The sequence below is a fragment of the Sorghum bicolor genome, chromosome 1 (genome assembly GCF_000003195.3).
Source record: "Sorghum bicolor cultivar BTx623 chromosome 1, Sorghum_bicolor_NCBIv3, whole genome shotgun sequence".
Taxonomy (NCBI): Eukaryota; Viridiplantae; Streptophyta; class Magnoliopsida; order Poales; family Poaceae; genus Sorghum; species Sorghum bicolor.
Window position 1 is genome coordinate 77851196 of NC_012870.2, and position 15962 is coordinate 77867157.

Consider the following 15962-nt stretch of genomic DNA (forward strand, 5'->3'; position numbering starts at 1 on the left):
AAACATAAAATAGAAAAACCAATTTTGTTGGACTCCGCATAAGTAGATCTACACAATGAACATATAATATGGTATGCTTTAGTACAAAGTTTTTGCTATAAAGGTTTTGTCTTTGTCTTATTTATTTATTTTGGCTAAATATTTGAAAAATCATAGTAAATTACAGAAAAATCATAAAATAAAAAATATAATTTTGTTAGACTCCATATGAGCATATCTACACAGTAAATATATAATATGATATGCTTTAATATAATTTTTTTTGTTGTAGCTTTAGATCTGTGTTTTTTTGTAATTAATTGAAATAATTCATAGTAGTATCTTCAATAATTATTTTGTCAGACTAAAACATACATATATTATATGTTCGTTATGTATATATACTCATATGGAGTCTAAGAGAATTATATTTTTCTATTTTATGATTTTTCTATGATTTACTATGATTTTTCAAAGATTCAGCCAAATAAATAAATAAAAGAAAAGGACAAAACCTTTATAGCAAAAATTTTGTATTAAAGCATACTATATTATATGTTTACTATGTAGATCTACTTATGTGAAGTCCAAAAAAATTGAATTTTCTATTTTATGATTTTGCTGTGATTTACTATGTTCTTCAAACATTGAGCCGAAATAATTAAAGAGAAAAAGACAAAACCATCGTTACTGTAGCAACCACTATTCAGTGTAGCAAAGCTTCCTTTGAAATCACTCTAGGGAGATAAAATACACAGTTTAATAAGTTAAAAAAGGTGATTAGCCCGATTTGAAAGTTGAGGGAGAAGAAGCATACTTTCGTGAAAGTTGGAGGAAATGTTTTCCATAAAAAAATGGCCTTAGTATTCCTAGGTGATGACGGATATGCGGCCCATGTTGGCTGGGCGAGCCTGGGCCACGGGTCAAACACAGCGTGCCGGCGGCCTGGCCTGGGGCTTCAATTCTTCATTCATATACGAAGTTGTACGGGATTTTGTGGCCCATAACAGTTAATCCATGGAAGCCTCAATCAAGACAATGGAAAAGCCCAAAGTGCAGTGGTGAAGACTTAAGAAACGTGTCTTGCACTGTTAACCTCTTTCTGCAGACAAAACTACTCTGCAAAAAAAAATTTGCACCAGCCGGGAATCGAACCCGGGTCTGTACCGTGGCAGAGTACTATTCTACCACTAGACCACTGGTGCTGTCATAGTTATTTCATTTCTCAAATTTCTACAAATGACGAATAGCCTGCCAGTGTCATATGATTTTGACCCGAAGCTGTTTTTCGTGTTTTGGTACTAGGGTGCACAATATCAGGAAAATGGGCTATGACAGGTATTACTCCCTCCGTCCCACAAATAAATATATTTTTTTTGGCTAGGATGATTCATATTTAACCATTTTCATCTTATTTAATTTTTTTTATACAAATAATAAAATAAAGAAATTATTATAAAACTATATCTAACAATAAAATAAATCGTAGAAAATAAATAATGTTTATTAAAATTTTTTAAATAAAACAAATAGTTAAACATTAATCATATAAGTTAAAGAAATGTATTTATTCGTGGGACGGAGTCAGTATGTGTGAATGCATGACCCAGTGTTCGGCTGTCTGTCTTGAGATCCAGCAGCAGTCTTGGGCGACACAAACTAGACAGCTTCCCTTGGCGCCACATGCACTACTCTAGTCATGCTCTGCCTGCTGGAAAATGCGGTGTAGCTAGATCAGAACTGGCAGCCAGAGGGCGAACACAGCGACGATTATATTTCGAGTGCATTTAGCCTTGTTTAGTTTTTAAAATATTTCAAGATTTCTCGTCAAATTAAATATTTAGATATATATATTAATCACTAAATATTATTAAAAAATTAATTAATTATACAATTACATATACTTTTTCAAAAAAATCAAGATTTGTTATCACAACAAATCTTTGTATGTATATATATATATATTAAACATAAATATTAATAAAAAATTAATTACATAGTTTGTTTATAATTTACGAGATGAATTTTTTGAATCGAAATTAGTCTATAATTAAACAATAATTATTAAATATAAACGAAAGTGACATTTTTCCCCAACTAAACAACGGCTTTGTCTCGCCCTCAAGCATTGTCGTGTGAACACACGGGCGACGCTTTTTCTTAAACGTCACTGCCATGTAGGATATATACGATCGAGTTTGTTTTCGCTCTACCAGTATAGTCGCAGCTGGTTGGTCTGTCTGCACAGCTTAAGACAGCTACTTCTATTGGATTGGACACATCGATCGATCTTTTCTTGCGCCGCTCTACCGGCTAGATCGATCGACCGCCGGCCATATAATCGGAACCGGGTGGGTGTACATCATGCCTCATGCTGTCATGCACGCTAGTAGCATATAGCCCCGGCACACGAAAAGGACGTACCAGGGGACCAACCATATTTAACAGCCCACGGAGACGCATGGTCGGGGACGTCCATCGTCATTCCTCGTTTGTTCAGTTGTCATATCCTCCCAGCTAGAGTGGTTCGTAGTGATCGATAGTATTGTAAGACCCATCGAATTATTATTGCCAGAACGCCAAATGGATATACTATGAAGTAATCCTACTACCCTACGTAAGAGATCACGTCTACCTTGGAAGTATTCAGTTTGTTTATGGGGTAGCTGCTAAACAAATGGATTCCTATTTGCGAACTAGTCATAATTAGTTGGTTAAGTTTCTTGTGGTGGATCCGCCAATCCGGATTTAAGTTCTCGACTTAGCACGAAGGCTCGTATTTTCATGGATTTATTACAGATGCTATGCTTTTCAGTGGTAAGCGACGTCACAATCGACAACGAGACGGTTGTGGTGACTGTTTACGTACGTGTGTTCATAGAGGGTGAATGTACGTGTGTGTTGTAGACGTCTACGTTATACTGTGTAATTTATTCAAAAAAAATGGATTCCTATTTTATTTAGGTCTCTTATATATGGATGTAACCGTTAGTTGTTCATGTGAGCTATTTCAGTCCAGTGCTTGGTAAGATTACCGGTTAAACTATTAGCTTGGCTAGTAGTTTTTACCAACCGTCTAGCCACCAATTAACATTGAGCGCCTAATTAAGAGTTAGATTTGTTCGTCTATGAATGAGATTTATTACAATGTGTTTTGTCTTGGGACAATTAGGATGGGATGGTTGTATCCCTCTTTTCTTGGTGCATATCATTTTGCTTGGGTATTTGGTTTATGAGACGGAATCATGGTAAAGGGTCAAATGCGAATAAGTTGGGTGAAAATCATTTTTTATCGTCAACCATGGGGCCTATTTTTTATCAGCCCCTAGGATCAGCCCCGGCTCTGGGGGGTGCGAGCAGTGCAGCGGAACCGGGCCCTTGAGGCCAGGGGGCCCTACCCCAAATGCATTAGTAGGTAATAGGTATAATATATAGTATTCAGCTCAAGAATAAAGTATGTTATTTATACGGTTGTATGTATATACGAGTCCATATGATTCAGTTGCCTGGCCTTCAGTAGTTCCGCAGCGTTTGTGACTCCGTCCCTTGCACCGCGCGGCTGTGTTCATTCTGACCTGCATTTGTTCGGTTGCCTATTTTCCTCAATAGATACAAAACTGCTCTTGTCCCTAGTCTTTATTCTCGATTTATTTAGGGCTTGTTTAGTTACACCTAAAAACTAAAACTTTTTCAAGATTCTTTGTCACATCAAATCTTGCGGCACATACATGGATAAAAAAATAACTAATTGCATATTTTATCTGTAATTTGTGAAACTAATCTTTTAAACCTAGTTAGTCTATAGTTAGACAACAATTGTTAAATACAAATAAAAGTGCTACAATGTCAAAATCCAAAACAATTTTAGATCTAAATAAGGCCTTAGGTTTGGGATTTAGGAACTCCATATGATGCAGCGATCAAGTTAAATTTAAGTTTGTCGAATGTTGATGTAAATGACATAATTTCTGATTGTTATTATATTATAAGAGTTGTATTAAAGGGCCCATCGTTTGTAGCTTCGCTCCGGGTCTATGATTTGACACGGCCGGGCCTGCCTAGGATGCCTCTTCTTCTTCTTCTTCTTCTTCTTCTTCTTCTTCTTCTTACTCCCGTCGTCTTCATTCGACACCTCCAACCGAGGTTGTTGTGTCCTTGCTTGCGACTTCAGCACTTGTTGTCCCACCCTTGGCCCTCTATGTCCCTAATGCCGCCTTTACCCCTGTAATCTTTCAACACGTGTTGCCCTAAGCGTGTCTGGTTCAATCATAATGAATAGTGGTAGACATTAGGTTAACCCAAAAAAATCAGGTATCACTAATTCAAAATTATGGGTTTACGTTAGGGTGTACCTGTACATGATGTATCTGAATTTGTTCGGCTATGTATTAGATTTTGTGCAATGTGTTTTGTTCTAGGACAACTAAGGCAGGATGGTTGTATCCTTTTCTTGGCGTAGGACCATTCTGCTTGGGAATTTGGTTTATGAGACGGAATCAGGTAAAAGGAACACCCAAGAAAAAGTTGGATGGAGTTCATTTACGTCATCGCCGTGCGGCCTAATTGTTAGCCTCTAGGACTTCTCTTCTTCTCCCCTGTGCATGCAAAGTCTATACGCTGCCTAGGCTACGACTCCTTTGTCCGACACTACCCAACTAAGGCCATTGCGCCCCTGCATGGGTGCAGCTTATGCACTTGTTGTCCTCCCCTTGCGCCTCCCTGTCCCTGCTGCCGCTTTGCCCCTGTCATCGCTCAACACGTGTTGCCCTAGGCGTGGTGGATTCAATCATGAATAGATGTGGACATTACGATCCACCTCTAATAGCCACGGGCTCAGCCAGCTAGAATAGCTAGATTCGCGTCCAACACCAAGAGATACGACACACATGCTTGGTTTCACCAGGTTTCTTATCTAGCCTAGCCTTATGTGGCTAGTGCGGAGAACGAGAACCTCGCCTAGCTAAGAGAGCTAATTTGGCTCTCTCGGACTAGCGAGGCAAACCTTCCTTATAAAAACTCAAGGTAGTTAGGCAATACTCCCTCTTTCCCTTTATAATTATCGTCATGAAAAACATTTCGGTCGAACTTTCTTAACTTTAACTTGACCTGACTTATACATAATATTAACTATTTATCTCTCCAAATAAATTTATTGTAAAAATAAATTTTACTAAGTACTCTCTCCGTATCGGATTTAGAAGTCGCTTTAGACAAAGTTTGAGTCAAAAATTGGGAATATAAATCATCAATAACTTTTAAATTATTGAGTTTACAAATTTGAAAATTATACGAATAGATTTGTCTTGAAAAATACTTTCATAAAAGTATACATATATCATTTTTGTAAATATTTTTTATAAAGTTAAGAGGTTAAAGTTGTGTTTTGGAGGCCGTCACTGTCTTAAACGACTTCTAAATTCGATACAGAGGAAGTATCTAGTATAATAATAATTATTATTATGTATCATAAAAATTAATATGTTCTTGCATTTATTTGGTGGCCAAAGTTAATTACGTTTGATTTCTTAGAACGATACATAAATAGGGGACGGGGGAGTACAACCAAACAAACGATGTTGTTTAATGTGTGTTCGATGGAGCTCACCTGCAGCCGACGGATGCGCGCGCAAGGCAGAGCCCGTCCGTCCCACTCCCTCCACGCCCACGGGCCACGGCGTCAAAGATGGATGAGTTGGTTACTCTTTTTTTTTTTTGATTTTGATACCCTTTCAAAAATAAAAATCAATTTTTTAGGTACGAGTACATCTTGTTTAGTTCCAAATTTTTTTGCAAAATAGAAATAATAGCACTTTCGTTTGTATTTGACAAATATTGTCCAATCATGAACTAACTAAGCTTAAAAGATTGGTCTCGTCAATTCCGACCAAACTGTGCAATTAGTTTTTATTTTCGTCTATATTTAATACTTCATACATGCGTCTAAAGATTTGATATGACGAAAAATCTAAAAAATTTTGCAAATTTTTTGGAACTAAACAAGACCCTGGAGGAAATTTGGCGTTTCTCATATCTCTTTCCCACCCTCGGACCACCGTGGCATTTTGCATTCGATCGGCTTCGTACAATCCCTGTAGCTTTCATCCAGCTTCAAGGCTAGAATTTTCGGACATTGGCTCGATTGCCTGTTCGTTTCGTTCCTTAAGCATCTTGGCGACGGCGAACGAGCATCGACGACCGGCGAGACCGGCGGCGCGCGGTGCCGCATGCACGTGTGCGCGTGCGCCTACGTGTTTCTCTCGTATGGCGTTTCGTGTTTCTCGTGGCCGTCGATCTTCCTCGTGCACCGGCGGCGGTCCCCTGCCACCACCAGGTGTATGGCCGAGAGCAAAAGCGCCGATCGCGCCTTTCGTTTCTGCGCCAGACGAAACGGAGGCGAGCGCACGGGCGTGGCGACTTGTGGCACCACGTCGCCAGCCGTGAACGTAGCGCCACACAGAGGATTTGCTTCATCCAGTGGTAGCGAATACTGTATAGGAGGAGTACCATGTCTCTAGATTGCCTTGTAGCTAGAGTACTGGTAGACAGTCATCTTGTAGTCAAACGGCCGGTGTCGGAGAAATCGATCGACACCGATCGACGTACTGGAACTAACTAAGGCCTGGTGTGCTTTTCCACTCAAAAACTTATACGGTTTAGTTGTAAATCGCGAGATAAATCTTTTAAACCTAATAAGTCTATAACCAATCATAATTGCTACAGTAATCTATATATGCTAATGATAAATTAATTAATTTTAATAAATTTGTGTTGCAGTTTCTAGTCGAGCTATATATTTGTCTTTATTTAATACTTTAAATGTATGCCGGTATATCAATGTGACACCTAAAAATTTTCTTTTGGCAAAGTAAATAAGACCTAAGCGTTGTCTTACCCGTTGCAAGAATCATCATCATATAATAAGACGCTGACGCACGCGTGAAGTAATTATCCACGGACGCTGGCCAACTGCAACCACAGGCACAGCACAGCAGTAGGCCAGTGTACCGGCGTGGTTGTGGTTGGGAAAAAAATCAGCAAGAACAGTCCTCATGACACCTGTTGTCGATTGACACCACGTGTTCATATACAGTTTGGTTTTTTTTTGTGTGTTGTGTGTTTCAAGTTTCAACTCAGTGACCATCTCATAGTAGCATCCTGGAGTGTCAAGCTAAAGAGAGAATCTTTTATTTCTGGAGAAGTACCTTACAGAGGTTGATCTACCGAAGAAAGACTTAGATTTGATGGGTGGATGATGGAAGACATATAAATATCTGGGCTGATCCATGGATTCTCCAAGGAGTGACTAGGCAGCCGGCCTCCCCAAGAGGGGCTTCACTCCTAACAAGAGTGAAAGAACTCATAGACCCGTACACTAGAGATTGGGATGCATGAGCAACTAGTACGAGATAGCTTCTGGGAGGAGGAAGTTGAGGTAATCCTGACAATCCCAATTTGAGAGGGTCTGCCAGACTGGCTACTGGCTAGCATGACATTTTAATTCAAAGGGCTTTTTCTCTGTCAAATCGGCATACAAATAGGCCGTGCAGAACCGTGACAACGAGGCAAGACAGGAGGCTGGGACATCGGCAAAAGGGGGTTTTGCGGCTGCTCCTTTCCTATGGCACAAAACATGGCATCTAACAGTGCCCAACAAAGTCCAAATGTCCCTCTGGCGATTCGTCCACAATGGCCCGCCACTTCGGAGAAATTTGAAAAGGAGGATCAAAACTGAAACACTATGTCCCATGTGTAACGGCCTAACAGGCTTGATGAGGATTACGACCATCTCTTTTTCAAGTGCAAAGGGGATCGAGAGTGTTGGCGAGCAATGCACATGGAGGGCTGCACTACACCTTATCAAACTGTGGGTCAGGGATGGAAGTAGCAATGAAGATTTGGGAGCAGCAATCAGATACGCAGCTGAAAATTATAGTTTGGCTGTGGAGATGGTGGACGACAAGAAAAAAGCAACTATGAGAGAAAGTGTGCTATGTGTTGGGGAGGTGTGTAATGCAATACAATATCATTAGAATGAGTTTGCAAAATTGAATAGCCCAAACAAGACCCGGGCCCAAGCTGTGCAACCAAAATGGAAGCTCCCACATGAAGATCTTTATAAACTGAATGTTGATGCGATGTTCTCGGCTGTTGACGAAGAAGGGAGGTTGGGGTTATGTGGCAAGAGACAATACCGGTGTTCACGAGGGGAGCCTGATGGTGGTCCGGGTGGTCCACGGACCACCATGCGTTTGTTCCGTCCAAGACCTATAGGTATAGGAAAATACAAATCATTGGCAGCAAATACGTCGAAGCGTCTGCAACCTTTCGCGTTAGGGATCATGCATGCAAGTGTGACAGTTCCCTGTGGTTGGCTTGTGCCCATTCGTATCCCTCGTTGTATTGTGATTCGTATAGTATACAAAGTGGTGACGGCAGGCCGGCGGTAGGCGCCGGACATCGAGAAGCACTATAGCCATCTACAGTATGTCGCAAAATCTTCATTCAATTAGCATGTTCGTTTAGTCATGTCTGCATCCCTCTACAGTACACCTCAAAATCTTCATTCAATTAGCATGTTTGCTTAGTCATGTTTTAATTTGTTTTTCTCTCAATCTCTCCCTAAAGTTAGAGACTAATGCATCACACATCAACTATTATGAAGAATAAGTTTAGAAATAAGATGGATGGTAGCCTTCTGGATGATTTTCTAGTGATTTGTATCAGGCAGGATATCCTCTTATAATTGAGTGAAGATGAGATCATCAACACTTTCATGGCTAATAAAAGGCGCGAGTCTTACAAGAAGTAGTGATATATTTTTCTTCAACTATTATGGGTATATAATATTTTAATTTTATGTTAAGAAAACTATATTCATCATATTTTATGAACTCATGTATCTTTTTTTTTCATAATTTCACTTTATATATACTTACCTACTGATATATTAAATTTATAACGGTTAAAAAGAAGTAAACAATGGACCACCGTAGCTACAAAATTTGGCTACGCCACTACTGGTGTTGTGCTAGATATTAGGGCATGTTTCATCCAAAGAGCGACAAAGTGCACTGGATGCGGAAGCTATGGCTGCCTTCCAGGGCCAAAGCAGAGTAGCACAAGTTGGGATGACTAGGGTTCAACTGGAAACGGATGCTTCAAATCTAGGTAAGACGCTAACATCTCGGAGAGCTTAGATAACAACCTAGAAGATGCTTTATTTAGACAAATTTCGGATAATGATGTCAAACAACTTTGTATCCCGTTCAATTTTAACCTACCCTAGAACCTGTAATAGAGTGACTGATTGTTTGGTCAATCATTGTGTAGCTATCCCTCCTGTTGAAGGGGATGTGTTCTCACCAAGCTTTGTAACCGAATTGTTCTGTGACGATTTGCCTGGAGCTGATGGTCTATAAAGCTCTATGAGTTTAAAAAATCTCAGTGACCACCTGACCGCTAGCTCGATCTCTTCAGCTTCCATTTTTTTTCGCGACCGGGGGCATCACCAGTTTTTCATTAAGAGAAAAGTAGTTCGCAACCACAAACGAAGACTGCAAACTTAGCTAGAAGCCTCGAATGCCGCCCAAAGAACAAGCCTAGCTAGCGATACAGTTTTGTTGTTCTATTATAGACCGACCAACGCAGAGCGATGGTTCTGATCAACAGGCTGTACGTAGTGTAGTTGCTCCCAACCCTAGTATGTAATCTGTCTGTAACATTAGTCGGGGTGGCGAGGGGTTCAGTTCTAAACACCGAGCAAAAAAGGGTGGCTGGAGCGGGCGCAGCTTGTGCCACCGTAAGCTCCTTAATGTAATCATGTTGTACTTCAATTTCGCTCTGATTAATGAAAGCCGATAACAGATCTTTCGAGAAAAAAAAATTATAGACCGACCACACTGTGGGACCAAACGAGATGAACGGCCGTCATGGGCGCGTACCCAGCAAATGCCCACTGTTCCCCTTCCTTTGACGATCGTCGTTACCACTTCCCTGGCCGACGAAGGGTTGGCGCCAAAGACCCTGCAGTTTCTCTCCTTGCGAAGGACCCACGCACGTATTGAGCAGCAACATGGTGTCAAACAACGGCCGTGAAGAGGTACCGCGCTCGTTTGGCGCAGCCACCAATATTCAACTTGGACCGACGCTAGCTAGCTCCTCCGTGCTGATACTGATGGTACCGCCCCGCGCGCGACTGTAGAAGGTGCCCCGTGAAACTTGTCGTGATCCCCAGATCGACTACCTAGTAAACGTGGTGGGGACGACTCCAGCGCAAGCGACGTGCAGTGCAGCGTAGTATTTACCATGGCCTAAACCAACATTTGGCGTCTATAAATGCAGGTCCCCCGGGACCGGGCCGGGAGCGACCATTGAGGCCGGCCGGGGACTACGGCGGGTGAGAGAGTGCGACCCACCAGCAGCGAGAAGTTACTCTCCTAGCTGTCTCTGCCGTGTAGTGCCGATGGGTGCCGGAGCCAGGGACGAGGAGGCTGCTGCTGCCGGTGCCGGTGCCCACCATGGGAGCTTGGCCATGGAGAAGCCGCAGCATGGCGCGGCGGAGTACGCGCAGGACGGGTCCGTGGACCTGCGCGGCAACCCCGTGCTCCGCTCCCAGCGCGGCGGCTGGACCGCCTGCTCCTTCATCGTCGGTACGCCGGCTTCCCTGCTGCCGTGCCCGTGCGGTGTCTAGCTGTGTTTCCTGTTTACTCTTGGCCTTGGCCCTTGGCCCTGCAGCCTGCTGGCCGTGAATGAATGAAATGATATGCTGCTCACTGCTGGTGCCTGCAGTGTACGAGCTGTTCGAGCGGATGGCCTACTACGGGATCGCGTCGAACCTGTTCATCTACCTGACGGAGAAGCTCCACCAGGGCACCGTGGAGGCCTCCAACAACGTCACCAACTGGTCCGGCACCGTCTTCCTCACGCCGCTCCTCGGCGCCTACGTCGCCGACGCCTACCTCGGACGCTACTGGACCTTCGTCATCGGCTCCGCCATCTACTTCCTGGTACGTACCTGTCGTCGTTGCTCCTATCCCTAGCTAGCTTAGCTAGCAGTAAATACATAACTCTCACCCCCTCTAGCTGATCATCAGCTGTTGCTCCTGTCGTCGTCCTTGCTTGCGTTACCAAAAAAAACTTGCGCTAATCGGTCGAGCAAATTGAGCATACCATGTGCTGAAAACTGAAAGAAACTAACCGAGGGTGCCGCGCGTGTTCGATTTGGAGTCCTTGGCCATGGCCATGGCTTGGTTTGCCGACGTTTGGTTGGTTTGGTTTGGTTGTCTTGCTTGCTAGTTGCTACCTCGTTTTCCGCGCTTTACAGGATTCCTCTCGCCAGCAAGAATGAGCCAAAAAAAGCTCTATCCCATCCCATGCTGGCAAGGCTCATCTTGCCGAGAGCGAGCGAGCGAGCTGGACCGACACACGTACCAAAAAGCGTCCACAGAGTTTTGACTGATGATACAAGAGCAGAATGGCTCCACCACGGGCACAATACGCGTGCCTTGCCTGCTCATACGTGGTCCGACTCAACAAAATGGAACTGTGAAACTGTTTCTCTTTTTTTTTCAGAAAATTAAAAAGATAGAAGAACAATACAGTATAGCACAGGCGCTTAAGACAAATTTCATAGGAAGAGCTGCGGTCTGCCTAAATTTCATATGATTGCAATTGCAAGCAGGCAGTACTGACTCAAGTCCCCGCCAAAATGGAACTATGCAAGTAGAAAATGTTGCAACTTGCAAGAGAAGGTGAGGTGAGGCCATCGTACTCATCTAGGCTGCCTGTATTCTTCAGTAGTTCAATGCAATAACCAAAAATAGAGCATCCACAGATGGATCGACGACGAATCTATCAGATTTCTAACAATATTTTTTTCTCATGACAAAATAAGAAATATTTCAGCTATGGCTTCGAGCCAAGAGACTCGATATCTCCAATCCCTCCCTCTTGTCCCCTCGTCCAACGGCCGGCCGGCTCCTAGTACTACTAGGATAGGAACAATACGCACGACGTCATAGCGCCGTATACACGATGCTATCCTCTTCCTTCTTCCTGTGACTTGGCTGGATGCCACAGATTCAGTTCAACCAGGCACCTCCGTCATGCTGCAGGTCCCAACCTGATGAGGCTTGGACCGACGTATGGTCGTCACTCGTCAGGTCGCAAACCGGACCCTTGTAGGGCCTTGTTTACTTCCATCCAAAACGTATTTTTTTTTAAATTCTCCGTTACATTTGAATCTTTAGATGCCCGTGGCCAAAGCAACTATCCGTTGAACCTTTTTGATTCGTTGCATGATTGCAAATCGCGTGCATGACCAACCTAGCCTAGCGTGCGACTAGATTCTGACACATGATAGCTCTGGCCACAGTGCCACACATCCATTTCATGGTAAGCTCAGTGATAACGCACCACACTGTAGTAAACTTATCTCTGATTCCACAGTGATTAGCACTGTACACGAAAGGGTTTAAGACATAGCGAGCATTGCTGAGTAGTGTAATGTAAGCAGGACATTTCTATGGGTGTTGTGTGTCGTCCTGCTTTTCAGCTACAGTACTGTGAGGTTCAGTGAAGCGGTAGGGGCTTCGCTTTGCTTGGACGCTGCCTGGCCGGGCTAAACCGGTGTCAGTACGACAGTGCAACTGCAACTGCAACCATCGTGCGGTACTAGGTGCACGTGTGAAGTGTTCAGATGTTCATGTCACCACAGTCGATGCACGAGCGACCGTGGGCGGGCCGGTCGGCCCGTGCGACAATTTTACGACGAGTCAGTATTATTCTTTTCATAACAAATAAGTATTAACATCAATTACTTTTATGCCTAGCCGAACAGGGAGTAGTCGCAGCTAGCATTGGTATTGTCAGTCATTTGGAATTTTTGAAGTCTGTATTACAGTAAGATTTTTGTTTCTCTTTCTTTTTTAATATGCAAGAGAGCTACGTATCTTTGTATTATAGGAGAGAGTCTGTATTTAGACGGACGGATCAGTACAGTTCAATCCGCGAGGGCACCATCACAAAAAAAGACACTGCGTCTTGTAGCCTACTCGAGAGGGAGGTTACAGATAGCTATCAACTTAAGTCCAACCTAGATTCCCTTCGGGTTGAACCATTGGGTTAGCAATGAATTCATGACAAGGACCGCCTTTCTCTCAAATCTTGTTACGAGTAGGTCTGTGGCCCAAGCTGAGCTTTTCTTCAAAATTTAGGTAGTTTGGAACGATGACACCTTCACTTTCTAGTTTTCTTATGACGTACCGATTAATCATTTGTAGGCCAATCTTGTAATTATCTTTTCCACTTAGATGGGCCTTGTTTAGCAACCTCATGAGTCATGCCGTCCTCACCGGAATCTGACAATTCCACATATATAATACTTCAACAAGCAAGCAAACTACAAATCGCGTCATCAACAATGTTGTCTCATGCATCTTCCACAATTTTACTTGTAAATATATTTTGACATGAAATGTTAAGCTAAAGTTCTGGAACAATCACCATCTAATACAGGGGATGGTGTTGCTGGTGCTGTCCGTCTCCCTGCCGGCGCTGAAACCGCCGCCGTGCGACGCCGCCAAAGTGTGCCCGAAGGCCTCGGCGCTGCAGGTCGGTGTCTACTTCGGAGGTCTCTACATCGTAGCCTTCGGCAACGGCGGCACCAAGCCCAACATCTCCACCATCGGGGCGGACCAGTTCGACGAGTTCGACCCGCGGGAGAAGATGCACAAGCTCTCCTTCTTCAACTGGTGGATGTTCACCATCTTCCTGGGCATCCTCTTCTCCTCCAGCGTCCTCGTCTACCTGCAGGACAACGTCAGCTGGCCCATCGGCTACGGCATCCCCACTCTGGGCCTCTTGGTCTCCATCATCATCTTCCTCGCCGGCACCAGGCTGTACCGGCACAAGGTGCCGCAGGGCAGCGCGTTCACGAGCATGGGCAGGGTCATCGCCGCCGCGCTCTTGAAATGGAGCGTCCCGGTCCCGGCCGACGCCAAGGAGCTGCACGAGCTGGACCTCGAGGAGTACACGAGGAAGCGCAGGTTCAGGATGGACTCCACCAACGCCATGAGGTTCCTCAACAAGGCCGCCGTGCCCGTGAACGACGACAAGGACGGCGGCGGATCGGCGGCGCCGACGTGGAGCCTGTGCACGGTGACCCAGGTGGAGGAGACGAAGCAGATCCTGAAGCTGATGCCACTCCTGGTGGCGATGTTCGTGCCGTGCACGCTCATCGCGCAGACCAACACCCTGTTCGTGAAGCAGGGCACGACGATGGACCGGCACATGGGCCCGCACTTCGAGATCCCGCCGGCGAGCCTGGGCGTGTTCGTGACGCTGACCATGCTCGTGTCCGTCGTGGTGTACGACCGGGTGTTCGTGAAGGCCGTCCGGCGGTACACCGGGAACCCGCGCGGGATCACGCTCCTGAAACGGATGGGCACGGGCTTGGCGCTGCAGGTGGTGACCATGGCGGTGGCGTCGGTGATCGAGAGCCGGAGGCTGGCGTACGCCCGGAGCCACGGCCTGGTCGCGACGGAGGACCAGCTGGGGCTCTCCATCTTCGTGCTGCTGCCGCAGTTCGTGCTGATGGGCCTCGCCGACGCGTTCCTTGTGGTGGGCAAGCTCGAGTTCTTCTACGACCAGGCGCCGGAGGGCATGAAGAGCCTGGGCACCGCCATGTCCCTCACGGCGTACGGCATCGGCAACTTCCTCAGCAGCTTGCTGCTGTCCACGGTGACGCGCATCACAAGAAAGCGCGGCAATGCCTGGGTGAAAAACAACATCAACGACTCCAACCTCGACTACTACTACGCCTTCCTCACCGTGCTCGGCGGCGTCAACTTCGCCGCCTTCCTCGTGCTCAGCACCATGTACAGGTACAAGGCCGAGTCCACCGACACCATCGACATTGTCATCGGCCTGGAGACCGAGAAAGCCAAGCTTCAGGCAGAGCCACTGGGTTGACGACACTAGCTCTGTGGTGCCTGCGCTGTGAAGGCGAAGAAGAGCAGCCATTCATATCCACGTGTTTTGTGTATCGCGCTGTGAAGCGTAGAAACCACTTTGCAGCTCCTATATCACTTCCCTTGTAAAAAAGCACAGGATTTACACCCATTAGTAGTGGTTGTGTGATGGCATCGGATCGGCCAGAAGCCCTGACGAAGCCCGCCTCACTTCACAGGAAAAAATGAGGAGAAAGAACACCAAAAGATTTCTTGCAGAAAGGAGTAACATATGCAGTCAATGGTCACTGTCTCACTGATGTAGTGATGTACTACTAGTGAATACACAGGGCAAAACAAATACAGGTGTTAAGGCTTTTAATCCTTTGTTCACACAAAAAGTAGATATCGATCCGTGGATTTTCTGAAAATAAGATAATTTTCTAAAATCCCCAGAATAAACAACTTAGGCCTTGTTTGGATGTTGTCGTATTTACTTCAATCCATGTGTGTTGGTGTGGATGGGAGTGGAATTTAGTTCAAGTTCCACTCCAATCCACCTCAACATATGTGGATTGATGTGAATACGACTACATCCAAACAAGGCCTTAATATGTCACAGAATAAGGTAAACAGTTCAAATTTAACAAGCCACATGAGTGACACAAGTACACAACATTGACTCAAGTTCAACATTACCACAAGACCAAACATGAATGCTCAACATAAGCTAAATAAGGGATCGTTTTATCCAAAATATCTCTTCAGTCTCTATGTTTGAGAAGTTTCTCTTCGTGTTCACATATCATAACCTCAAATTCAAGCCTATCCAATGTGATTAGTGGCAACTTGAAGTATCGGGAATTAAATCTTTTAATTTTTTAGTACTTCTTTTTTTGATAATTCCCGATACGCGGAAGTATCAAAGCGTATCGTCGTATTGATGAGAAGTTATCATAAACGGCTAGGATACCATTCTTGATGTATCGGTGTACATAGACATGAACTGGTCGATTTGTGACGTGATGGTGTCGT

The 15962-nt window shown here is 44.6% G+C and overlaps 1 protein-coding gene and 1 non-coding gene across 2 annotated transcripts; one reads left to right on the top strand and one right to left on the bottom strand.

The window, feature by feature from the left end:
* Positions 1114–1184, bottom strand: TRNAG-GCC. Its single transcript has one exon. It is a non-coding gene; the product is annotated as a tRNA-Gly (tRNA).
* Positions 10242–15309, top strand: LOC8085518 (protein NRT1/ PTR FAMILY 5.2). Its single transcript, XM_002465848.2, has 3 exons — positions 10242–10628; positions 10768–10985; positions 13495–15309. The coding sequence occupies exons 1-3, from the start codon at positions 10442–10444 to the stop codon at positions 14947–14949; spliced, it is 1860 nt and encodes a 619-aa protein (XP_002465893.1). The 5' UTR covers positions 10242–10441; the 3' UTR covers positions 14950–15309.

Coding starts and splice junctions, on each gene's coding strand:
- LOC8085518 (XM_002465848.2), top strand. CDS start 10,442: ATGGGTGCCGGAGCCAGGGACGAGGAGGCTGCTGCTGCCGGTGCCGGT. Junction 10,629..10,767: donor CGCCTGCTCCTTCATCGTCG/GTACGCCGGCTT, acceptor TGGTGCCTGCAG/TGTACGAGCTGTTCGAGCGG. Junction 10,986..13,494: donor GCTCCGCCATCTACTTCCTG/GTACGTACCTGT, acceptor CATCTAATACAG/GGGATGGTGTTGCTGGTGCT.